Consider the following 26,737-nt stretch of genomic DNA (forward strand, 5'->3'; position numbering starts at 1 on the left):
ATCTATGTGTGTGAGGAGAGGGTGTTTTAAAGAGAGAGAGACAGACTGTGGGTGTGAGAGAGAGAGAGGGAGAGTGCGCGTGCAGATTGAGGAGAAGAATCAGACTTGGTGGTCATCTTATATACAGAAAGCAGGGAGGGCTGGTAAGCGAGGAAAGGCTGCTGCATAGGAGGCGAGCGGTGGTAGGGCTTTGGAAAACCCTAATCCCGGATTTAGAGTGAATTTATGTTGGTGATGGCATGCGGTGTCACGTGCCCAAGACCGTCTTCTCTCCCGTGAGTTCGGCATGCTTCTCTCGAGGCAGGATTTTTTTTTTTTTAACCCTGGGTTACGCTAATTACACTGTAGAATTTTTTTCCTCTCACCTTCGATTCAGAATTCGATCGCTAAATTTAGCAATTGAGAGGACTCCACATTCTCTACGACAAAAAAAAAAAAAAAAAAAAAGAACTCCACATTCTCACATATTTTGTTATGGAAATAAGTACAGACTATAGAGCAAATTATTTGAATGGTCACAAACTTTTGGAATGGTCAAATTTTGACCATTAAACTATCAAAAGTCTAGTTTTGACTATTAAACTATTTAAAGTTTAGATTTCAAGTCATCTCATTAGATTTAATCGTTAAATATGACAGATATAAATACTCGCGCGATTCACAAGACAAAAGAAAGCAACATAGTTAACGACTAAATCTTATAGAATGATCCGAAATCTAAACTTTAGACAGTTTAATGGTCAAAATCAAACTTTTAATAATTCATTGGCCAAAACTTAACGATTCCGAAAGTTCAGTGGCCATACAGATAATTTGTTCTAGACTATATTCACAAGTTATATATATAGAGAGAGAGAGGATGAAATGTGAGATTCACATCTCCATTGATAATTTGAACCATGGTTTAGAATCTTGCCACATCTACAAAATATAAAACTAATTAGTTCTGTTCTTTATTAATTCTAAATCAAGGTGATTTACGAAAATCCAATTGTCGTCCGTGAAAATGCAACTGCATGATTAGTAAAAGTGATATTGTATCCATTTTGCATGCTTATGGCTCGTTTATTAGAGAATCGATTTTTTCTTTTAGGAAGATAATGAATATAAAGATCGACAATCCACGATGGTTTGGATCCCGTAATTGTACTGGAATTGCATAATAATATGCACAAGAAAAGAATGTAGATCATTTGATTCAATGGAATGATGACTTCTGACTTGAGTTATATGGGTTAGCTCGGCAATGAGGTGTGGTTTATTTGAGTTTGGAACTTGAAGATATTGTCCAGTACAGGTGGTCATTTTGGAATTATGATTTCTTTTCAGCTAATTGTTAGCATTAACCATTCAAAGAAAGCTTACTATTGAGCTAAATTCTGGCTTAGTAGGTTACGGTGCCAGTAACTTGTTTTTTAGAGGGTGGTTCTCCGAAAGTAACAAGAAATCTATGAGATGGGAAGGGGAAAAAAAAAAGGTGTAAAACACAGGCAAAGTGCCATGGCCCTTTTAAGTAACAATTTCACAGGGAAACAAGAACCATATTGCTTTGTCTGGGAGCAACATATGACATATCCCATTTCGGTTCAGTTCCTTTTTGGCGCGCATGATTCCAATACGAAAGGCTATGTTCATATTGGAAGGAAGAAAGATGCTAAAACCAGTCCCTAAAGGTTAGACAAAAGATTTCCTTTGCCTCCAATTAGGAATCTCCCTTGAAAAACTAATGCCACGAACATTCTTTTCTTTATCTATTTTCTGCTAGAAAGAATGTTCTTTCTCCTCTTTCTCTCCACACCCCACTTTGCTTGCCAGACTGACATCCTAATCGACTCTACTTCTCAACCACGTACATAGTTGACACCATTCTTCTATAAAATGCCCAGAAAAATCTCAGCATGACCCACGAAAAAAGTTCTTTTCTTGAACAATCTGTATATCACTCATTCAAACCGGTAAAATGGCTTCTGTACCTGCTCTAAAGAGGTCTGATTCTGTAGTAGACACCATGCCTGAGGCCTTGAGGCAAAGTAGGTACCATATGAAGAGGTGCTTCTCGAAGTATGTAGAGAAAGGGAGGCGATTATTGAAGGCTAACCAATTGATGGATGAATTGGAGCAAATCATTGATGATCATACTGAAAGAAGCCAAGTGTTGGAAGGCTTACTTGGATATATCTTGTGCACCACAAAGGTATCAGTTTGATTGCAATTTGAACTGCATTGTTTTGCCTTAGTGTTTTGAACATGCAGGGCTGCATATTACTGCATGGGACACAATTTAATCATACTTCTATTCTCTGTGCACTTTCCAGGAGGCTGCAGTTATTCCTCCATATGTTGCCTTTGCGATAAGGCCAAATCCAGGATTTTGGGAGTTCGTTAAAGTGAATGCAAATGATCTTTCGGTGGATGGCATCACCGCAACAGAGTACTTGAAATTCAAAGAAACAGTGGTAGATGAAAATTGGTAAAACTGCATTTCTTTTCCAGCTATTTATAAATGTAATATTGTCCTTCCCCAAGACGATCAAGAATTAATATACCAGTTTAGTCTATTTCAGTAATTTTTTACCTCCAAGCTATGTTATACCTTTTCGTATTTATGTTTTGTCACATGTCGAAAACTATGGTATGCTATATCCTTTGAAGATCAAGCGAAAGATATCTATTTTGTAGTATATTGCAATATGATGTGTTTACGCACAGAATCCAATCAGATCTGGTTAATTTTCTCTGAAATGCAGGGCAAATGATGAAAACGCCTTAGAACTTGATTTTGGAGCAATGGACTTCTCTATACCTCACCTGACTCTATCTTCTTCGATTGGAAATGGAATCGCCTATGTTTCAAAGTTTTTGGCTTCCAAGCTGAATGGTAGCCCATGCAGTGCACAACCTCTTGTGGATTATTTGCTCTCCTTAAACTACCAAGGAGAAGTATGGAAACAGGAATCTGAATAATAAATAAATAAATAATGATAAAGAACGTAAATTGATCAGTCAAATCATGAATTTATATTAATTAGCGTTTTTCTCATTGAATTTTCAGAAACTTATGTTAAACGAGACCATCAATACAGCTTCAAAGCTTCAGTCAGCATTGATAGTTGCTGATGCTGCCCTTGCTTCACTACCAAAGGATACGCCATATCAGAGCTTTGAGCTAAGGTCAATCAGATAGTTTTTTCTCCATTTCCTTCATTTGCTAACACAAATTAGAAAGTGGAATAAGACACAATATCATCTTTTACAGGTTCAAGGAATGGGGGTTTGAGAGGGGCTGGGGCGATACTGCTGAAAGAGTTAAGGAGACAATGCGATCAGCGTCTGAGGTACTACAGGCTCCGGATCCCTTCAATACGGAGAAATTCTTAGGCAGGCTTCCAACAGTGTTCAATGTTGTACTGTTTTCTGTCCATGGATACTTTGGCCAATCAGATGTCCTTGGCTTGCCAGACACTGGCGGACAGGTACACATTCTGTAATCTAGTGACTGAACAAAAAGGTAATTCGATACAAATTGAGCTAAAATTTGCTGTTATCCAATAACAGGTGGTCTATGTTTTGGATCAAGTGGTGTCTTTTGAAGAAGAATTGCTCCTAAGAATTAAGCAGCAAGGTCTCAATTTGAAGCCTCAAATTCTTGTGGTAAGTTCCCTGCATGAGTAAAAGTTGTAATGGCTATGAATGGCAGGCAATCATCAAGTATATCCTTGTGATGCAGGTTACAAGATTGATCCCTGATGCCAAGGGAACTAAGTGCAACCAGGAATTAGAACCAATAAACAAAACAAAGCACTCACACATCCTCAGAGTGCCATTTAGGACAGAAAATGGAGTCCTTCCCCAGTGGATTTCTAGATTTGATGTTTATCCTTACCTTGAGAGATATGCTCAGGTATGTCCTGGGAATGAATTCTGGTATTTGTTGCTACTCTCTTGAGCAACTTATTGGTTTATGGACACATTTTCACTTTCTAATAGGACGCCAGTGACAAAATCATTGAACTAATGGAAGGAAAACCAGATCTTATTATTGGCAACTATACTGATGGAAATTTGGTGGCATCACTCATGGCTAGTAAGCTTGGGGTAACACTGGTATGTTTTTATTTCTTTGGACTTTACCTGTTTAAAAGGGTTCAAAGCACCAAGAACTCAGATTGAAAAGATGAGTTTAATAATGTAGTGAATTTTGGTCTAGGGAACAATTGCACATGCCTTGGAGAAAACGAAGTATGAAGATTCCGACGTCAAATGGAAGGAATTAGACCCCAAGTATCATTTCTCATGCCAATTTACAGCTGATTTAATTGCAATGAATACGGCTGATTTTGTCATCACAAGCACATACCAAGAAATAGCAGGAAGGTAAGAAATTGAAGCTCTTTAATACACAATGTTATTGAAGCTTATGCATGTTTGCCTGCGTACCTGGTTATTTACTCCTGGTGCATTTCGTGCTTTCATGTGACTAGGCTTTTCCAACGTTGTAAAATAAAGTCCTCAAAAACTGTTGGTGAAAAAAATGCCATTGGGAAGTACATAACAGCAAATAATCAACTAAACGCAGTGAATTGCTATTAATATTTTAAGTTTTCCATGATTTGCAGCAAAGATAGACCAGGCCAGTATGAGAGCCATGCTGCTTTTACACTTCCAGGGCTGTACAGGGTTGTTTCAGGCACCAATGTCTTTGATCCTAAATATAACATTGCTTCTCCTGGAGCTGACCAGTCGGTCTATTTCCCCCATACTGAGAAGCACAAGAGACTAACACAATTCCGTCAAGCCATTGAAGAACTTTTGTTTAGTAAAGCTGAAAATGATGAGCATATGTAAGTATAAACTTCCAGATGTCCGTAAGTTTGCGAAAGTGAAAAGCTGCCTGAAGTTCTAACATATTTGTTTTCTCTGACTTGTTCCATAAGCAGTGGATACCTAGAAGACAAAAAGAAACCTATCATTTTCTCCATGGCAAGGCTCGACACAGTCAAGAATCTTACTGGATTAACGGAGTGGTATGGAAAGAACAGGAGGCTGAGAAACTTGGTTAATCTTGTCATTGTTGGTGCATTTTTTGATCCTTCAAAATCCAAAGATAGAGAAGAAGCAGCTGAAATACAAAAGATGCACACGTTGATAGAAAAGTACCAACTGAGGAGTCAGATAAGGTGGATAGCAGCTCAGACTGACAGGAACAGGAACAGTGAGCTTTACCGCACTATTGCTGATACAAGAGGGGCTTTTGTCCAGCCTGCTTTATATGAAGCATTTGGACTTACCGTGATTGAGGCTATGAATTGTGGACTGCCCACGTTTGCAACCAACCAAGGAGGTCCTGCTGAAATCATAGTTGATTGGGTCTCTGGTTTTCACATTGATCCCAACCATGGAGACGAGTCAAGCAACAAGATCGCTGACTTCTTTCAGAAATGCAAGGAGGATCCTGAATACTGGAACAGGATTTCAGCCCAAGGTCTACAGCGTATATACGAATGGTACCAGAACAAAGCTAAAATAAACTGCATTACGAGTTCTTGCTTATCTCACTTTCCCATAGCCATTACAGAATTTGTGCTGATGATGATGATGCAAAATGACAATCCTCATTTGACCCATTTTAGAGATTTTCATTCTGATTACCTCAGTAAAATTAAGAATGATCACTTTTGCTGGTTTTTGTTGCAGCTACACATGGAAGATCTATGCAAACAAGGTCCTGAATATGGGGTGTGTATATAACTTCTGGAGGCAGCTGAACATTGATCAGAAAATAGCAAAACAAAGATATATCCAGACTTTCTACAATCTTCAATTCAGGAACTTGGTAGTACCATACTAAATTATAACTAGCTATACTTTCTTGAAGTGAATTGTTAATTAATTTTTCAATGACAATGTCACAGGCAAAAAATGTTGCTGCAAGAAGGGATGAAACTCCAAAGCAAGAGACAAAGGAGAAACCTAAGCCCCAGCCCTTGAAAAGGCATGAATGCTGTCGCCAACTCTTTCATTTCCTGTGAGAGTCTTGAACAAAATAATAGCTGCTAGGATCTTCAAAAGGTTTTTCATTTGCATGTTTTATTTAATAGCATCCCATCCACTAGTTTCTCCAACAAAGGGTGGCATGAAAAGATGAAAATGAAAATGTCAGGCTGTGAAATGAGTTATGGACATACTAAGCTGGCAAGAGTAGAAATTTTGGATAGTTGAAAAACAAATAGAAATTGAACATCTGCTTGTTGAATGGATATATGTACTTCTGTCGCATGGAAAAATCAGGAACATAGGTGGTAGAAATTAGAAGCAAGCCTAAAACAGAAGAAAAGAGAAAAAAAAAATTACTAAGTGTGGTACAAGAAAAACTTCAGTAGTGCCACCAGTGCTTAGTTTGAACAGAACAGATTTCATATTTTTTGCGAGATAAGAGTACAAATTTGCTGACAAATAGAGACTAACGTAATTCTCAATTTGGCAGCAGGCGCTCACAATCCAGGCTGCAAAGGTAGGACCATCAATCTGGCTATATCTTGTTGTCGATATTTTCTCGGAGGTAAACACCTTATGGATTTGACTCAACTTCCAGGTTGTTTGGAGCTTGAAGAATAGCAACTTGGCCGGGATTGGACTCCTACTACTCTAGTCCCCACAGTCTGCTAAATTTGTCAATTGTTATCATTACTTATTTTATTTATTATTTTTTTATGCAAAGTATAAAGAAGGATGACAGATGTAAAGGGTGAGATGAATCCTGTGTAAAGCAATTGCTGACAAATTATTCTATTGATTCAGATAAAATCATGTATTGATATGTTTGATGCAAATTCAGTCATTGTGCTTGTTTGCTGCTTGTTTTTGCGTCTAATAAGACGTCAGTTCAGGAACGACAATGCCATAAATCCTTTTCCTTCCGCATTTGCCTAGCTTGTGACTTAGGTCAGCTCTTTTCACGCTGGCCAAGGTCATGGGGCATAGGCTTTTATCTTAATTTGGTGCTAACCAGATCTTATTTTGATCTTAGGAACGTATTACTGCTTAGCTCTGTATAACTACATAATTTTGGCACTGTCCTCCGGAATTGATAATTGCATCTCTGCTTTTTATCTATCAATGTGCTTAAGCATCAGAATCTGAAACAGTAGCATGGAAACTGTGATTATGACTACCTTTCACTTTCGAATAAAGCCTTAAAAATATGCCAGATTCTGAAACTGGTATTATTTAGATTTATAGCAAAACAATCAAATCATACACTGTAAAGATTGGATTTTTCAAGCTCTTCAGTTACATTAAAGAAACTGAGCACGTGAAACCATTGTTCCCACTTTTTTAGCCGGTGAACTGCAATGGTGTCAGGAATGAGATCATGTGAGCACCTGCTATTAGTTCCTGGATAGTCATACATTGCTGGCTTATTAGAAAACCTGTTCATTGCCTTTTTCCCCATATCCAGCCATTTTCCAACAAGCTTATCTTCAGGACCAAAGGTATCATTTGCAGGAATGTCGGAAACTGCGATCCACTGGACAAGGTCCCAAGACAGAATAAATCCCATTCCTGACATGTAATGCACAAACGGGTTCATGCTTGGACAAGGAATGACGAATCCATAATACATATCCGATCTTGGTAATGGCTGGAGAGACAATGCCAACGGCACAAGCCTCAAGAAAACATCATCATCGGCTTTCATGACATAGTCATAATGCTGTGGCAAGATTCTTGGTAGGCTAGAGAAATAAGCATAAGTTTTTCCACTGTTCATGTTCTCGGTACAATTAAGGATGATAATGTCGCGAAAGCGCATGATCTCAAGAGCAACGTAAGTTCTTTGTTCGGGCTTGGTGAGTTTGCAGAATACGAACTTCACATCAATCTTGGCTATGGGAGAGGATTGAATCCCGTAGATGAGGCGGAGGAAATGGCGACGTTCATAATTGTCTGGACGAGTAAGAATTCCTATCAAAAGGCTGAACTGCGACTCTAGATGGGATGTGTCCTGCAGTATAATGATACTTTTTGTTGCAGTTGAAGAAGGGGACTTTAAGCGGATACTGAAGAAGATGATGAAGATGAAGAGGACTACGGCAAGAGAAGGGAATGCAACAAGAATCAATTTTTTCTTCCTCATGTACTCAAAGATTGTAATCCAACAAGACTTGTGCAAGGTAGAAGAAAGAGATGACTAACATGGGGTAATTTTCATGCCAGCTCTCATGTTTCTAATAGTTTTTCGAAGTACTAATACCATTATTAAAAAGCCACCTGAAAATAAAGCTATCATGCGTTGATTGTGGGATCAAAATGAGAAACTGTTCTCAATCATGCTTTCCTTGCTCGCAGTTACTGAACTCAGAGTAGGAGAAATGTGAATAGATGATGCACATTAACAGTAGCTAGTAGCTACCCCCAAGCCCAGTGGGACAATTGGGAATTGGGATACTTGAAGATGGCTGTCAAACTGATCATTGCTGTTTAGCAGGTTCACTTTTGATGCCTTCAACTGAATTCGAATTAGCAGGTGAACAGAAATCATATCCCAAAAGTTAATTGCATGCTTCTGTAATCATTCAGCCATTTTAACTTGCATGCATGCTTCTGTTTAGCGATTTTAACTGATTCTTGATGTAAATCATTCAAGAGGGACGGATAGAATTTGTCAAATTAACTATTCTAGCAAGGTATAACTACAGGATCCATAGCAGTTGAACTTTCCCTCTGGCACATGTCAGGACTGATGTTAATAACTCCTTCACCCTGCATCATGTAATGACATTTAAATTAAAATTATATGAACTAGTAAGTTGTCGTGTTAAAATTATATGAACTAGTAAGATTCTCCTAGATTTGCACTCTACCATCTTGTACACCACAAAATACCCTACCTTAGCAACATTTCTGATATAAGTTGTCGTGTAATTCCCGGATGGAGATAAAGCTTCAATTAAATCTGCTAGGACCAATTGAGGTTGAGAGACGGCTCCATCATACCAGTCCTGCACTGAAGAAATAAAAAATAGACCCAAGAACCAAAAAAAAAAAAAAAGAGAGAGAGAGAATTATCAGGCCATGGCACACAGCATGATTCATCTCCTGTAACAATTCTCTGGAACATTTATCTACGAATGTCATGTACTGCAAATTAGATGTGTGATCCAGTTTTTTGAAATAACATCAAAGTAGAAATATCCAAGCACATTCCAGTTAAAAAATCTATGCCAGGCAGTTTTTATTTTTTATTTTGGAGTCAGAATTAAGGAAAAGCAATGAGAAGCCCTGCTCACCAAGAACACTTGATTTTTGAATTCTTTTGTCGAACCTCCACAAGCTTTGATTTGCAAGAAATGCAAAGCAAGACTTATCTTCCAAATTTGTGTTTTGGAGGAAGGTCGAGAGCATATAAGCATCCGGATCAGGAACATAGGTTTCATCAATCACCACATCGACAGTCTGCATATGATGTAGAATCAAAAAACATAAGCACGAGTAGACCACATATATATATTTTTCCTCTCATTTCTTTGTCTGTGAAATATATCCTCATCATGGATGATGATATTATCAGGAAAAATGATACAATTTAACATAGATTGACTCAGATTATATGGCTTACTAAACATATAATCAAAATCAATAAGGTGCATTCAAGTTCCAATCTGACTAGATTTTAGCCAGACTTACACACAAAATGGCGTAAAACTCCTCCAAGTCATCTGGTATGGAAATGTTATATGTCACTTTGTTAATGGAATCATCAATATTTGCTCCTCCAGCATCCTGAACATACTGCATCGGGGATTCGAATATGAACAGTTAGGCCTTTACAGGAAAAAGAATGGAAAAAAAAATCATCTAAGAGGGAGATCAGGAAGCCTCCCTCAGACCATTAATGAGAAGAGGAATGATTATGCCAATTAGAATACAATTAAATTGTACATCAGTTACGTCTGTGGACAACAATTACTTCATTATGGTATCCAAATGAAATTTTCCATCAGACGGTTCTCAATATTTTAAAACAACAGTATTCTGTCATATTCCTAAAATGTTGTTTCTCATGGGAGCGCATACTTGAATTATAACTTCTAATGTTTCAAGCAACTGCAGTTTGGAACTTTACTACCAAAATAAGTGCAAGAGTTCGAAGAATGATACCCATAACAACCAAAGATTTTAGCAGACGCTGACCATTGAAGAGTAAAAGCGGAGTGCCAATAGAACATACTTGAGCAAATATTTGAAGTTTGTTGGAATGGTGAATACCTTTAACTTGTATGTCTCTTTTGTGAATGACCAAACACCCTGGAAAATAGGCCAGAGATGCGTTAACAATTTGAAGAAAAGAGTTTCACAAGAGAAATGGCTATGAAAATATTCAAATCCAATCAATCGGAGGGCAGGGATGCTTGAAAAATTAAAGTGCTGAATTTAATCTCAACGATACACACATCATTGAACTCCATCCAAGCAACTGTAGGTTTGAAGGATGCAGTCTTATTAGCTGCTGCTCTACTCAAACATATGTAGTTCTCTTTAATCTGCAATATGAAAGCTCTTTCTGTGAGGTGTTGCTTGCATAAAACAGGACTAACGCAGGAAACTGACACTTTCTCACTGACCATATCGTAGACCCGATTTGCTCTTGTTTCAAGATTTGAAAAAACTCCCAAGTACTTGATCCATTCTGCCCTCTGAGACAAATAATGTTTCAAGTTTGCAATAACAGGATGAGATTGTGATAAAGCACTGAAATGAAAAGTTAATTTAAATGCCACAACAGGCAGGTTGAAAGCATACAATCTACAGTCCATCGGACAGAGTTTTAGATATGGTGCTTAATAGCAATGTGACTAGATTAACTTTGTGATCACAGACATGTTTATGCAATCTCCATTCTTTTGCTTGTGCCCGGCATCTAAAGATGTGAAATTTAAACTGGGATCATGACCAATGCTAAAAGTACTCCTACTAGCATATCTTAGAACTCAAAAAATGAAAAATAAAAATTTTGAAACTTACCTGTAGAGGTGCATCTTCAACAAGTGGGACAAATGTTGCATAGTTGCAGGATTGTGCTTGATCAGTATCACTAATGAAATAAGCTGCAAATTGAGAAAGCTGCCCTGGCTCAGTCTTGTTAACCACCCCAACTTGTCCCTCACTATGTAATTTCAGTACACACGGTGAAGCTACCAAGTCTGATGTTATACCCTTCAAATTACCTAGTAAACCAAGAAGCTGTGGGCATAGATAGCTGTTAGTCATTAGCAAGCTCAAAAAAATTATACATTGAGGTCTAAAATTATGCAATGCAAACCTTATACTCATTGTTAAGCAACTGGAGAATTTTGATAAGTTATCAAAAAAAAAAAAGAAAAAGAAACAGTTATTTTTTATATTTACTGAAATCAAAATTGATCAAGTTTGTCTAAAAAGATGGAAAGGGCAAATCAACCAAATGGGAACATGTACTTCAAAAATGACTTACGAAAGCATGCGGGCCTCACCTCAAAGAAAGAAACTGTAAATTAGGAAAACAAGAAATGAGACTTTCAGAAACAAATGACAAGCAAGTAATAAACTTACAAAAAGAAAGAATAAAAAAAAAAGCATTGTCAGTGTCGATTATACCTGGAAAAAGTACAGTATCGACTGAATAGTTTGACAATGGGATGATGAATGATCTTATTCTGGGCGTGCAATATTTTGTTCTAGCTGCCATCCTTGTATTTTTCTGCAGGCAATCATATAAAAATTATGCAGGAGACAACGTACGATAAATTCGAAGCAGAAAAACCCCAATAGCAAGCAAATAATTCAAGGGCAAATTACTAATAACTCCTTGTTAATGGAACAAATTGCAATGGTTTCACACATAGAGAACAAAAGCTTAGTTCTTTTTTTTTTTCCTTTTCTTTTGGGCACCTTTATTTTTTCTTTCAGTAAACTCCAAACCAAGTAATAAAAATAAAATGTAGTTTTATTGTTCAAATAAGTTATTTTATTTGCTAGGGAAAAAATGAAGTACCACCATCCATTTTTTTTAAAGATGCATATTACGATTTTTTAGTAGAATTCAGAAGTGGTGTCATACGCAATTTAATTATCAAATTTAAAGAAAGATTGATATGTGAAAATGTGCAAAATAAGAGAAAAAGGGGAAAAAAAAGCCAAAAAAAGAAGGTTGACAATTTTGACATGGTGTTTTATTATTTGAAAGAGACAGCCATTGAACCGTGATATCGCAAGCCATATCATCTACAACTAGAGGTCCACAACTTGTAGAAGCGATAAAGGTTACGGCCGATTGCTGGTGTACCAATCCTTTCAGCTAACAATCAAGATGCAAGACACCTCTATTCCATACATCAATATGGAAATTTTCTTTTTCAGGAAAAAAAAATTAATGTTCAATCAGCAAGTAATGAGTACCTATTTATTTTCCATTATACCAATCAGCAAGAAATGGTATATCTTTCATGGTTTTAGTGAATATAATTTGGCATCATAAAAAAGCAAATGATACATTGCAACGAGGAGGACTATAATTACCTGAATGAGAAGATAACTCTGGCCATCTAATCCGTTCTTGATGACTTTGAAACTGTTGCCATAATATAGATGAAAGTATGCAGCATCCTCCACCTGGGAGACATTGGCGACATTGACACTAGGACTTGCAGCATTCGAAACTTGAAGAAATGCAGAAGAACAGAACCAAGCCAAGAGCAACAAGGAATGCAGTAAAGTACTCCAGAAAGAACAAGTTGAAGAAGAGTGTGACAGTGAAGACATTGTTGTATGACACAAGTGAACCCCTGAGCTAGCTAACAAAAAGCTTGTAGAATCATAGTCCCTTCATGAATCATGCACTACTTATAAAGGAGAAAAAGGTTATAATAAAGCAAGTTTCTTTGCTCTCAGCTCGGCATCTTAAAGAATACAGAGTAAGAGATATTTGCAAGTTTTGGTATGAGCACAGATACTTGTTTACTTGTACAAGGCAAATTGCAAAAGTAGTCCCCCCCCCCATATTTTGAAAAATCTGTATTTAGTCCCTTGTAAATAAAATGAAGCATTACAAAGTCTGCAATTAATAAGCCGTACCAAGTTGGTCTACATTATAGATGTGTTTTCGGTTTAAAGAGATGAAAATTCTTGTACGACTTGTGCTAGAGGGTGAATAGTGATTACTGATAGCTACGGGCATCTTCTGTCAGATTCACACAGATTTCAGTGTAATGGTTCGCAGTAGCACATGATCTGCGATTGAAGGTCGCTTAAAAAGATCGAATCCAAATTTTGCTTATATTACAAGCTTATAAGAAGGTTAAAAAAGAATCACAACATGATCAAAAAAAATGTGCTGCAAGGCTTAAGTGTGACTTTGTAAACTGAGATGCGACTGGAATTAGAACCACAACCAATTATATATGTCGAACTGCATCATTTTAGATGTTCTAGACTAAATTGAGATTCTTTGAAAATACGAGGGACTCCATTAGCAACTTGTCCATACACTCTACATACATAAGGTGGGACAGAAAACAGTTGAAGCTGGGCGTGAATGATTTGACTTCTTAAAAAGGACTGGGGGTTATTGGCATGCATGTGTAATGGAGGAATAGTAGTGTCAATTACTACTGCCGGTTGTAGTGGTTAAAACTTAAAAGTCTATACTGGCCCGTGAACGAATTTTTGCTTGGTGCTGTTTGTCATCTTCTCTTCATCTGTTTGCTTGCAGCATTTGCTGTTGGTTGCACATAAAATTCCTATCTGAGCAGTATGCACTTTGCACGCACCCCCACCATGGCCCATGCCCTAACCACTTCAGCAGTAAAAACCAGTAACCATTCCTCCTCATCCCAATAGCAGCCTAGCTAGAAAAAGTTTGTACGCACTAACCTTTTTCTTTTTCTCCTATATCTCAAAATTTTGCCCATCACCAATACTGTTTGTCTATTACAGTTGATGGAATGGAAGTTTGTTTCTGTGTGCAGTTATTGTACTTTTCTTTTTGCTTTCTAAGTAAATGCCAGAAAGGCAAGAAAACATTTTAAATGATGATTTAATTTGGGCTACAGGCACGTTTATACCACATTCAAAAGTTGAAAGAGAATGTCTATTGCTTTCAGTTCATATGCTGAATAGTTGTGGCAGCATGAATGCGTGCAGAGCTGGAGCTAGTACTGCTTGCACTTCATACCCAAAGTTTTTTGCCTCGTGAATTCTTGTACTTTGTATCCAAAACTTGGTGATTGTGTTTATATATTTTGAGGGATATTTGACCTATATTTATTTCAGAGATAAAAGAACCCGTAGTATATATTAAGTGCTATGTTTAGCCTTTGGATCAAAGTTTAACTCAACTATTATATTGAGCCTAGGTGCACTTCTAAAATTTTGTAAACTAAAGTTCCAACTGGAAATCACAGACAAGGTGTAAATTTTGACAGCCACGCAAAGTAACAGTGGAAATCAATACCCATGAAAAGGTTGAATCTAGAAGCCATCCTGAAACTCTGAAGAACCACTACAAGCTTTGAAGCCCTTCCTTTTTTTTTAAGTTCTAAACTTCTCTAACCTTAATCTAAGTAAGGGAAGTCTAACTGGACTAGGGGAGTTAAAGGAACGGTTTTCACTTCTAAATCAAAAGAGTGCACTACGTATATAATTTTTGGAACCGCAGAGATTTGAAATCCTAACCTGCAATCAAACCAGTACCTTATCTTTTTACCCTACGCCCAACTCACCTAGGATGGCGAGTGGGTGTCAGGAACTCAGAAGTTAGCTATTGTCGTTTTATTCACATTGTTTAGCGTTTGGTAGGCGCAGGACACAGACACCAGAAAAGGTGTCGTTCAGCTAAGTGACAGTTAGTAGTTAATAAAGGCGGTTACAGCTTAATTGCATAAATAACCCACCGAATGATTGTAATAGGCAGTTAGGATTTTATTTGTCTGAAATCAACAAACTCCAACATTTCCCTCTTTCTGTTAATTCCCTCTCTCTCTTCCTATACCTACCTTTCTCTCTTTCCTCCCTTTCTGTTATCTTTTCCGGTGACTATTGAAGCCATTGTGGCAGTGCTAGCTCGGAGCCTGACAGTTGGTATCAGAGCAGCCGATCCTTGGCTGCTGAGGAAGAAGGACTGCCATGGCGGAAGGCACGAGATACCGATCCTTGGAAGATCAGCTGAAGAAACAAGAGAGTAAGCTCCAGGAATTGGCCGAATCCATGGCCGCTCTGCATACGTCCGGGCAGAATGAGTTACGGCAGAGACTCCAGGAGGAAATGGAGAAGAGCAACTCGAGACTGGAGACGGTGGTGGGAAATCTGGACCAGAAATTCTGCAAGTTGGAGCAGAAGTTCAGCGTGTTAATGAAAGTGATGATGAAGGACAAGGGAGTTCAGGAGAACGAAGGAGGATCCTCCGAACCTCTTCTACCTACACCACCCTCGCATTTCCGACTGGCGGCTCAGGCTAAAATGGCAGGCCATCAGCAGGAATCCAGAGGTAGGATGTTTACTCCCAATGTGCCTAGATTAGATTTGCCGATGTTTACGGCAGGGAATCCAAGGGAATGGCTTAGGAAATGTCATAAATATTTTTTGAACTACCAAATACCTGCTTGCCAGAAAGTAGATTTAGTGGAGATGTTATTAGAAGGCAAAGCCGATAATTGGTTCCAAGGGGTGAAATTAGCTAAACCTGGGCTAAATTGGGAAGAGTTTAGTGAGTTGCTATGTGAGCGTTTCTCTGGAAAGGGGTCACTTGACATAGTAGAAGTATTTAACAAACTGCAACAAGTGGGGACAGTGGAGGAGTATGAGGAAAAATTTGAGGAATTAAAAACTCTGATGTTGACCAAGAACCCCAGATTAGATGAGTCCTATTTTGTTTCCAGCTTTATCAGTGGGTTGAAAGAGGAGATCAAGCCCATGGTAAAGATGTTTAGACCACAGACATTGACCAAAGCATTTGAGGTAGCAGAGTTGCAAGAGTATGCACTGGCGGTGCAATGTAAGCAGACCAAAAATTCTGGCAGGATTGCCATGGAGCCTAAGTATGGGATGTACGAGGGCCAATTTGGTGGGCAGAACTTACCTAGTTCTTACAGGCTGCCTGCGATAACTCCTAACACTAGGAGGACTGAAAGTGCACACAAGGAGGTAGGAAGACTTTCAGCAGAAGAGCTGCAGTACAGGCGCAAAAACAACCTGTGCTACAGGTGTGGAGAGAAGTTTGGGTTGGGGCATCAGTGTAGGACAAAAGGTCTGAACTGCCTTAGTGTGGAAAAAGAAGAGGAGACTGATTTTGAGGATGCAGTGGGGGAACATGATGAGTTTACTGGTAGAGTTGGAGAGATGGCTGAAGTATCATTGAATGCCTTGTTTGGTGCTATTCAGAGGAAGTCCATCATGCTGATTGGCAGTATTGGTGGCTTACCAATCAAAATACTAGTGGACACCGGGAGTTCTGACAGTTTCATCAACCATAGACTTGTTACCTTACTGCACTTACCTTATCAATCTGTGAATCCTTTTACTGTGACTTTAGCGAATGGGACAGACATCACCAGTGGGACAGCCTGTCCTAAAGTAGCTTGGAGGATACAAGACTACCAATTTCAGTTTGACATGAAGATAATGGAACTAGGAAATTGGGATATCATCCTGGGAGTTGATTGGATGTGTCAGTTCAGTCCAATCACCTTTGACTTCCACACTCTCAGTATCGCACTCAGTGATCGAGGGCAATTACTTCACCTCCAAGGGTTCATAAATCAACCTACGATGGAGCTTGTGAGGGGAAATGATCTCAGATCCTTCATCCAAGAAAAAAAGAGGAGCTGTGCACACCTGCAGGCGAACTCCACCAAAGACCTTCAGAAAGACATCCCAGAGCTGGTGGAACAAGTTTTACAGCAGTTTCCACAGATATTTGCTACTCCAACGGGACTGCCTCCAGAAAGGGAGCTGGATCACCAAATCCCTCTCAAACCAGGGGCAGAACCATTTAAACTCAAGCCTTACAGGTACCCCCACTCCCATAAAGCAGAAATTGAGAAGCAGGTTGCAGAAATGCTTACGAATGGGATTGTTAAACACAGTACTAGTCCTTTTGCTTCCCCTGTCTTGTTGGTTAAAAAGAAAGATAGTACTTGGAGACTATGTATAGATTACAGGAAGCTAAATGAGGTAACTGTCAAGGATAGATTTTCCATCCCCAATATTGATGAATTGCTAGATGAGTTACATGGCACCAAGTATATGTCTAAGTTGGACCTCAGGGCTGGGTACCATCAGTTGAGGGTCAAGGTAGCAGACACTCCCAAGACTGCTTTCCAAACACACCATGGGCACTTTGAATTTCTAGTAATGCCTTTTGGCCTAACAAACGCACCAGCCACATTTCAGGCTTTGATGAATAGGATTTTTCAGCCATTCCTGAGAAAATTCGTATTGGTATTTTTTGATGACATCCTGGTCTACAGTCTCACTCTAGAGTCACATGCACAACACCTAAAAATTGTACTCCAGGTCTTAGCGGATAACCAGTTATACTGTAAGAAGTCAAAATGCTCTTTTGCTCAGACATCCATGGAATATTTGGGGCATGTGATTTCTGAGGTTGGGGTCAACATGGACCCAGATAAGGTGGGGTGTATTCTGTCTTGGCCCACTCCTAACTCAGTTAAAGAATTAAGGGGATTCTTGGGGTTGACTGGATATTACAGAAGATTTATAAAGGGGTATGGTGTAATTTGCAAGCCTTTAACTCAGCTATTGAAGAAGGAGAGTTTTGGGTGGAACCATCATGCTCAGATGGCTTTTGAAGACCTCAAAAGAGCCATGACCACAGCCCCAGTACTCAGTATGCCTGATTTTGAAATTCCTTTTGTTATAGAGACTGATGCTTGCGGAGTAGGGATTGAAGCAGTGTTAATGCAACATGGACATCCTATAGCATTCCTCAGCAAAGCTCTATCCAGCCAGAACTTGGGGTTATCTGTTTATGAGAAGGAGCTATTTGCTCTGGTGCTAGCCGTGACCAAATGGAACCACTACTTGGTGGGCCATCATTTTGTCATCAAATCACCAAGCTCTCGAACACTTGCTGGAGCAGAAGCTCACGCACCCCCTGCAACATAAATGGCTCACCAAATTACTTGGGCTGGACTACGAAATCCAGTACAAAAAAGGAGCTGACAATGGGGTGGCAGATGCGCTATCCAGGAGGAGGACTGAAGACCCTCATGGGGACATAGCAGTAAATTGTACCATGTGTGCAATTTCCTCAGTCCAACCAACATGGATGCAGGAATTGGTTGCAAGCTATGAGGGGGATAATGAGGCTCAGCAGAAAATAGCTCAGCTCCTGTTAGACCCCAATGCAGTCTCAGACTATCACTTGGATAGGGGAATGCTCAAGTTTAAAGATCGACTAAACGTGGGATCTGCTAATGGTATTCGTGGCAAGGTGATCAATGCTCTACATGACTCAGCAGTAGGAGGGCATTTTGGCCAAAGGGGATGTCTACACAGGATACAAACTTTATTTTATTGGCCGGGGCTCAAGCAGGATGTTGTCACTTTTGTCAGGTCTTGTGATGTATGTCAAAGGAACAAGCATGAGAATGTTCCCTATCCTGGACTTTTGCAACCTATTCCAGTTCCACAACAGGCATGGTCCCACATAGCCATGGATTTCATTGAGCAGCTGCCCCTATCTCATGGTTTTGACACTATCTTGGTAGTGGTGGATCGACTGACAAAATTCAGTCACTTCATACGTCTCACACATCCTTTCACTGCGCAACAGGTAGCTCAGGTCTTCCTTGACCAGATTTATAGGCTTCATGGACTACCAGAATCTGTGATTTCAGATAGGGATAGAATTTTTGTTAGCAGGTTTTGGCAAGAATTGTTCCATCTGTTGGGAGTTGGCCTGCATTATAGCTCATCCTACCATCCCCAGTCTGATGGTCAGAATGAGCGAGTGAACCAATGCTTGGAAAACTATCTTAGGTGTATGTGCAGTGAACACCCCTCTCAATGGAGTAGATGGCTACCCACAGCTGAGCTATGGTACAACACCAACTTCCACACCAGCTTACAAATTACTCCATTTGAGGCATTGTATGGATACAAGCCCAACCACATTCCTTTGGGACCCTTCCACGACAGTGTTATTCCAGCTGCAACTGACCTGGTGCAGGATAGGCTCCAGGTCATCTCACTCATCAAGGAGAATTTGGCAAAGGCACAGAATCGCATGAAACTCTTTGCTGACAGACATAGGTCTGAACGTACACTTCAAGTGGGGGATTGGGTGTTTCTTAAACTACAACCTTATAGACAACAAACGGTGGCTATTCGAAGGAGTTTGAAACTCACAGCAAAATACTACGGACCTTTCCAGATCATTGCCAAGGTAGGGACGGTGGCCTATAGGTTGCGGTTACCTGATGGAGCTAAGGTTCATCCAGTGTTTCATGTTTCGCTGTTCAAGAAAAGGATTGGAGATGCTCAGGGCACTAACCCTATGTTGCCTGCATGGGACTCCTCTGACCAATGCTTATTTCAACCTGAGGCAATCTTGAGACGAAGAGCTATCAGGCGTAACTCTCAAGTGGTCATCCAGTACTTAGTGAAGTGGGATCAGCTACCAGAATCCGAGGCTTCTTGGGAAGACAAGGACTTCATCGACAAACAGTTTCCAGCATTCCAAGCTTGAGGACAAGCTTTGCCTAAGGGGGAGGAATTGTCAGGAACTCAGAAGTTAGCTATTGTCGTTTTATTCACATTGTTTAGCGTTTGGTAGGCGCAGGACACAGACACCAGAAACGGTGTCATTCAGCTAAGTGACAGTTAGTAGTTAATAAAGGCGGTTACAGCTTAATTGCATAAATAACCTACCGAATGATTGTAATAGGCAGTTAGGATTTTATTTGTCTGAAATCAACAAACTCCAACATTTCCCTCTTTCTGTTAATTCCCTCTCTCTCTTCCTATACCTACCTTTCACTCTTTCCTCCCTTTCTGTTATCTTTTCCGGTGACTATTGAAGCCATTGTGGCAGTGCTAGCTCGGAGCCTGACAGTGGGTTTGAGGTCCTTGTTGCTGCTGCGGATGTAATGGGACTTTCCATTCTTAGGTTAGTTTTGATTTAGCAGGCTATAATTTGCCTTGACAATTGGGTTAAATGCGCTGCATTCTGAAATGTCCAAACTTAGGCCCAGTTAGAATCATAACAATCGGGTTCAACATTGGCCCATTAAGGTTTCGATATTGTTGCCCAAGTCAAACTCTTTTGTCTCATTCGATTTTGGGCTCCAAAACGGGCTTGCCCAAATTCAATAATTTTTATTTAAAAAATTGTATTCTTCTAAAAATAAAAGATATTAATTAAATAGAATCAACGGTTAAAATTTTAAGAATGAGATTAATCATAATTACTATTATTAATTTCTTAACTAATAGTAAAATTTTACATAATGAGCAATTATTTAAGAATATCAATTTTATTTGATAAACACTTTTATATAATCTTTTATATTAAACATATATAGATACATGGCTTGGTCTGATAATGAGCTAAGCTTAGTGTTATTCAAACTCATCCCATTTTACTATTAGACTCATGTTTTGAGCCCATAAACAATGTTAGCCCCGCCCCCTAATTATAAGGCCGGAAGGGTCAGATCAAATTGGCCCAACCCTATTAACAATTCTTGCTGCAGGCCTTTTATGGTACGCAAAAAAAAAAAAAAAAGAGAAAAAAAATATTGTCAGGAGTCACATAGTGGATTATTATTCTTCTAATAAAAAAAATCTTTTAGTAACACACGCATTCCTTATACTGGGCTTTGGCTTGCCGGATCTGGAAGGTTGCCAGCCGCTAGTAAGACTAAAAATTGCGCAGTCTCTTCCAGTATTGACTAAAAATTGTGCAGTCTCTTCCATCATTCCAGTATTGCACCGTTTTTCTCATTTCAAGAATTTACCATAGCAACTTTACTGCGTACGTGTAAGAAGAGAATTTAGCATAGTTAGACTTGATAGGATCAACTTTCAGTGCTTGGACTAATTCCGGATTGGAGTTTCCTGAAACTTTAAACTTTAGTGGCCATGTCATGTCTACTTTGATCAGAAGTTAGTGAATGGTTTATCAAAGTAAAAATAGCATATGAGCTTTCGAATATGCTATGCAAAGGTGTAGTATGTGTTTGTTCTTGGGTTCAAACAGCTTATCTTCTCACTCCAGCAAACTCAGAAGAATAGAAACATTAATTCCTTAGTTGAATACAAAAATAAGAATACTATATCACTATGAATCAACTTACACATAATTTATGTGTCAGCTTACATCTTTAAAAAGTAGTATGAAGTGTGGTCCACTGTTTAACAAAAAATAAAAAACCAAAGAAAAAAGTGCATATCTGTCAAGACAACTAATGCCTTAATTTCTAATCACAATTGTGGTTAGTAATCAATATTCAGAACCAAGTCAAGGGCTAGGCACTATCTGGTGCATCCAAAATGTACAGAGAGCCAAAGTCAGTGTTAGATAAGTCCAAATCTTGTTGTGAACCGCACTAATGCTGCCTCCTTTTCCCACCATTGAAACCCTGGATTTCTCGCAATTTAATTCATAATCTTGAACTTTTATTGTCTTGATCATGGTCTTGCTTGTACAGTCACCCTCTATTAGCTCGGAAGCTTTGTTGCTCAGCATTACAGGATCATCCATTGGCTCTTTATCTTCCAAATATTCTCCATAAAAAATCCAGTAAGCATTGAGAATGGCAATCATGCTTATAAAAGTCCTCACCGTTTTCCTCCATGGCTTGAGGGATTTGGATATTGCACTCGAAAAGGTCGAAAATTTGGCTGGAAAATGTCCAGTTTTTGGTACAGTTCTGGAATCTGATTTCGCAACTGGAAAATCATGCATGATCATGGGGTGCAAATGGACTCTAACGGTCTTTGAAGGCATCAATTGATGATAGAATGTGTTGGCTGTTTGGCGAGTCGAAATAAGCATCCCATGACTGACTTCTATCTTTTCATAAACCTCAAAGTTGGAAGTACTTGAGAAGTCTTCCACATCTCCATCAGTTAAGAAGTTGTCACTTCCCTTGTCGTTGTTGAATCCAAGGGAATAATCAGTCTTTTCTGCTTCATTCTGGTCATTTTGGTGGACGGTTTCTCCTGCAATCATTTAGTAGTCAAGATTCCAGAGGGCATCTAATTAAATATTTAATGAATAGAAATAGAACCAAAATAATTGGGGATTGAAACGTGGAAGAAAAAGCCAACCTGGAACCTGATTCTCTTCTCTTTGGAAGGTTGATATGCTTTCTATTGGGACTGTCTTGAATTCTTCCAAGAAAGACTGTCAATTAATACAAAAAAATAAATTCTTGTTGACAAAAATTCAGCGACAAAATATAATTAGTATTTAATTCTAGCATATTTGTCGTGGAGCGGAGGGGGGACGACAATGTATAGTACCTTCTCAAGATCCTTGTCTGACATTCCCACCCATCTCAGGTTCTCAACCATTCTCTCAGATTTCAACCCCTCATCCATGCCTCCAATGTCAATGGACCTAAAACTGCAATCTTCTCTTAATTTGTCTATAAATTTGAAGGAACTAGAATCATGTATTTGGTTGGTAGGAGGTAGAAACGAGAAATCATCAGCAGGAGCATAATTTCCACCCCAGGCGTCTTCGTTCATGAAATCCTGAGAAGCTTGTGCAACAGATAGGATCTCCTCTACAATATCTTGCTGATTCGGGTTTTCATGAATATAACCCAGTTGTGGCATCCTAGCATCGGCAAAGCCAACTTGGGGAAAATCTTGCACCTCCAAAGGTGACAATGGGAACCTGTGCTGCAATCTTGCACATTCCAATGCTATATCCACCTGAGTCACAGTTTTACAATAATTAAGGAATGAGGGTTGGAAAAAGACATGCATAGGACTTGAAGAATTAACGTGTATCATAGAGAGAATTATACATGGGCTCTAATTTTCCTAATGATCTATTTGGAAATAATAAAAATCTTCGTGAAAAATGTACAACATCAGCAATTTCGAACATTACCCTTGATGGGGGATATGACATGGCTGCATGATTTGGAAATGATGGATTGCTAAAACCAAATGCTTCATCTGACAAGTATTGCATCCACCTACTATCACTAGGTCCCTCATTGATGTTATTCAATGGAGAACCATGGATGATGTTGGATGAGCAACTAGCTGATTGCATTGGATAGTTAAAGTTGTTAATAGTTGTAGCCGATGGCATTGAATAATCAAAGCTCTCTAGATCATCACATCTTCCTTCTGAATATGGATCAATGCTAGAAGAGCGATCACTAGCTGTAGCAGTTCCATAATGGTCTCCAATTTTTGGAATGTTTAAACTCTTCTTGAATACTCGACAAAGTGCATATGCATCCTGGAAAATTTAAACAAGAACAAGTTAAAATCCAATAGATATCCATTAAACAAATGACAAGTTTTAACCATCAAAAGAAATGTTGCCATATTTCTTACTTTAGCATTCCCAAAAAGGCCAACAAAAAAAAAAAAAAAAACTACTAGTGAAATTTACTATGTTGCACCTGCAAGCCTGAGTTGGTTTCACATTCTCGTTCATCTAAGCGGTATTCATGCATGACCCAATCAGTTCGAGCTCCATGGGGTGCCCTCCCTCTGTAGTAAACTAGGGTTTTCTTCATGCCCACAGCCCTCGCCTGGGAATTTACTTTTCTGTCTTTTCCGGTGGCCTTCCAGTACCCGGCTTTCGTTGCCCGATTAGTCCTTGATCCATTGGGATACTTACGGTCTCTGGGACTAAAGAAGTACCACTCAAGATCTTTGCTTGGTAATAGTGATTTCCCTGATTAATTAGGCAATCAAATCATTATCATATTAAGATATATTTGAACAAAAAGGTATTGATAGAAAGAAAATCAAAATTAAGTTGCATCTTGCATGGTTTCTATAAAGATTCTAAGGCCCCTCATATTTTGAATCGAAGGACATCCTTTTTGTCCAAGAGAAACATGAAAAAAAGTGGATGTCTGGTGAAGCTTCTATGGAAAACTGAAATGCGGGGCGGAAAGAAAAAAAGGCTGGAAAATAAATCTCTAGTGGACAATGCAATCATGTTCGATCTTCCTTTTTGACTCCATAAGTACACATCTTTAGGCTTCAATGGCAGATTAAAAGACGTAGGGACCAGTCGGGGTCTTAAGCAAATTTTCTTTTCGGCTATGAGCAGAAGATCATATGAGATTATTGTACCATAAAATAAAGATTTTTTTTTTTACTGTTGAAGATTAAAGTGCTTGTTCAAACTTTAGAGAATATCATAGATGACCCTCAACCGAAAATAAAATTCATCAATTCGGCCAAAAACAGACCAAGGACTCGTGTAAGAAAAACAGCAAAATTAAAGATAAACTATATTTTCACACCCCTTTGTGGAACCTACAAGTAGTTAAATTATGTTCAAGAAACTTCAGAATTTGATCAACTATATGACTAACAAAACTGGCAACAGTTTTTTTTTTTGAATTAAAATTTTTAGGGTTAAAATTATGATATTGCATACGTTGTTTTTTTTGTAGAATTTTGTCTTTATAATTCTCAAATTTTAGTTCTGAAAACTTTGGTATGAGTAGAAAGCATTGGAGAAATGTAGTGCTCGCATAACCATTCGATCGAAGAAAATTTTTTTTGATTGGTGTGGACTGTAGTTTCATGGAATTTCCCGTATACTTGAGCGTGAAGGTAGCCAAAATATTTTCTATACCTTTCTTGGTACTCACTTTCCAACGTCCAAGTAAACTTTAGCAACGCAATGACTTGAGATTACCAAAATGCATTGCATAAAGTAGATTGAAACATTGCTAATCATCGAATTTAAACTTTTCTAATTACTACAATTTTGAGGTCAAAACATTTATTTTATTTAACCTTGAAGATCAAGATGATTGTTAGCATGGTACCTGGCAGTTCCCAAGGTTCACACTTGTAGAGATCGACTTCAGGGATGATCTCAAGCTCAATTTTTCTGCCATTGATTTTTCTTTTGAGATAGTAAGCCACAAGTTCCTCATCAGTGGGATGAAACCGAAAGCCCGGTGGCAATGAAACAGGTGCCATCTGCTCTAAATTTAACTTCTTGTAATTTCTAAATTCGGAAACTCCCAGAAAAACAATAACCAACTATACCAGCTTTTGATCACCTACAGAAAAACACTTGGAAAAATCAGTGATCACAAATTGAAGCAAAGACAATTGTGATACAAGACAAAAGCAAAACATTAGAAGATCAGCATGCTTCGAGAAAAAGAAAGAAAGAGGGAAAGGGAGAGAGACCTGAGAATTAAGAAGATCCCAAGAAGAGAGAAGGGGCACAGAAGAAAGAGCAAACGATGGAGACAGGAAAAAAAGAGGGAAGAAGGGGTTGTGAAGTTGGGACCTGAGGGGGTTTTTGACAAGAGGACAAAAAGAGAAGGAACTCAAAAAGCAAAATGAGAGGGGGAGGCTGCCACTCCTAGGAACTCACTTTTGCCTTTAAAATTGTTTTTTCACATCAAATGATGCTTTAATAATCTTTCTTCTCAAGCTCCTCCAAAGCCCATATACCAGCAGTACATGCAAATCTCTCCTTCATACCTGCAGATATATGTCGTAGTTATATACACGTCCTTCTATATATCTCTGTGTCTGTGGAAATTATCCCATGCTTCAAAGTTGTGCTTTCTTGGAATCTGAGCTTGCCTCGTCCACGTGGTAATAGGCTATTTGATGCATTTCCGACCCGTGTCTACGTCCTATGTTCGTTGGTTGGGGAAGGATCTTACGTTAACCAACTATACAAACTGAGCGGCTTTCTTAACTGCAATCTCCAAAGAATGTTCCTTTCACATGGACTTCTAATCATTTGCTCCTTGTCCTCCCTCGCTGATCATCTGTCAATAATTATATAATCCGCCAATCTCCATGCTAATTATTATTTACTGGTAGTTGCTTTCTGGGGATTAGCTAGGAACCACTACTTGATCAAATCCCATGAACGATTTTTAAAATAAGGAAATTGGAATGGCAAGTATGTTGTAAAAATGTACAAGTAATGTTCATTAATAAACAAAGAAATTGTGCTTCAAAAAAACAAAGAAATTGCATAGAGAACCATCCCTTGAAGATTGAAGTTGACGTTATGTGAATTCCCCTTAATTTAATCTGGAGACTGCACCTAGAACTTGATCTATTTTTCTTTTATTCGTGTTCTCTCAAAATACTAGGAAACGGGTTTTTAATAGTTCTATTTAGCCAAATATTATAAACTGTACAACAATAATCACACCTTTACAGCACCTGCCTGTGTCCCTTATTCATCTTGTTTAATGATAGTAGTATGAGTCTCGCTGCTAATAATCTTTTATTGGTCATCAATTTGTAAGAACTAATATACGTTGCTGAAAGATATGCTAACAATCTCTGGGAAGAAGATAACCTTCTAATTAAACTCTTCTTCCTCATGAAAAACACATACATTACAGTGTGCTTGAGCCTCCTGTCCAGTAGTACGTAAAATAGGTTTGTTTCCTGTTCCTTGGAGGCAGCTCGATCGTGCTTATGATAAGCAGATCAATTAGAGGGCATTGGGTGGGTGGATGGATCGGATCATCATGTG

General features: G+C 38.7%; 4 protein-coding genes across 6 annotated transcripts; 1 reads left to right on the plus strand and 3 right to left on the minus strand.

Annotated features, from left to right (window-relative positions):
- Positions 1–1,931: 1,931 nt before the first annotated feature.
- On the plus strand, positions 1,932–6,830 carry LOC113778462 (sucrose synthase 7-like). Of its 3 annotated transcripts, none has more exons than XM_027323878.1 (15): positions 1,932–2,194; positions 2,316–2,470; positions 2,748–2,940; positions 3,053–3,171; positions 3,257–3,473; positions 3,556–3,651; positions 3,728–3,901; positions 3,988–4,104; positions 4,208–4,374; positions 4,617–4,841; positions 4,938–5,504; positions 5,695–5,833; positions 5,913–6,025; positions 6,485–6,511; positions 6,593–6,830. In XM_027323878.1, exons 1-15 carry the CDS (start codon positions 1,961–1,963, stop codon positions 6,606–6,608), a joined length of 2,559 nt encoding a protein of 852 aa, XP_027179679.1. In that variant the 5' UTR covers positions 1,932–1,960; the 3' UTR covers positions 6,609–6,830. The 3 variants fall into 3 exon arrangements, with proteins under 3 accessions (XP_027179679.1, XP_027179680.1, XP_027179681.1); XM_027323879.1 differs by having other exon boundaries at positions 5,913–5,992; XM_027323880.1 differs by having other exon boundaries at positions 5,913–5,992; positions 6,488–6,511.
- A 422-nt stretch (positions 6,831–7,252) lies between these two features.
- LOC113776707 (hydroxyproline O-galactosyltransferase GALT3-like) lies at positions 7,253–8,137 on the minus strand. Its single transcript, XM_027321770.1, has one exon. The coding sequence runs from the start codon at positions 8,135–8,137 to the stop codon at positions 7,253–7,255; it is 885 nt and encodes a 294-aa protein (XP_027177571.1).
- A 446-nt stretch (positions 8,138–8,583) lies between these two features.
- On the minus strand, positions 8,584–12,941 carry LOC113778464. Its single transcript, XM_027323881.1, has 11 exons — positions 12,559–12,941; positions 11,638–11,740; positions 11,514–11,527; positions 11,026–11,244; positions 10,626–10,697; positions 10,455–10,544; positions 10,270–10,308; positions 9,688–9,792; positions 9,291–9,456; positions 8,892–9,007; positions 8,584–8,763 (listed from the first exon to the last, which is right to left on the minus strand). Exons 1-11 carry the CDS (start codon positions 12,799–12,801, stop codon positions 8,680–8,682), a joined length of 1,251 nt encoding a protein of 416 aa, XP_027179682.1. The 5' UTR covers positions 12,802–12,941; the 3' UTR covers positions 8,584–8,679.
- Positions 12,942–21,337: 8,396 nt separating this feature from the next.
- Positions 21,338–25,504, minus strand: LOC113778387 (NAC domain-containing protein 86). The gene is made up of 7 exons (XM_027323786.1): positions 25,417–25,504; positions 25,044–25,283; positions 23,652–23,929; positions 23,126–23,485; positions 22,528–22,944; positions 22,333–22,408; positions 21,338–22,224 (listed from the first exon to the last, which is right to left on the minus strand). The coding sequence occupies exons 2-7, from the start codon at positions 25,198–25,200 to the stop codon at positions 21,521–21,523; spliced, it is 1,992 nt and encodes a 663-aa protein (XP_027179587.1). The 5' UTR covers positions 25,201–25,283; positions 25,417–25,504; the 3' UTR covers positions 21,338–21,520.
- Positions 25,505–26,737: the final 1,233 nt, after the last annotated feature.

This window comes from Coffea eugenioides, chromosome 7, assembly GCF_003713205.1.
Source record: "Coffea eugenioides isolate CCC68of chromosome 7, Ceug_1.0, whole genome shotgun sequence".
Lineage (NCBI taxonomy): Eukaryota > Viridiplantae > Streptophyta > Magnoliopsida > Gentianales > Rubiaceae > Coffea > Coffea eugenioides.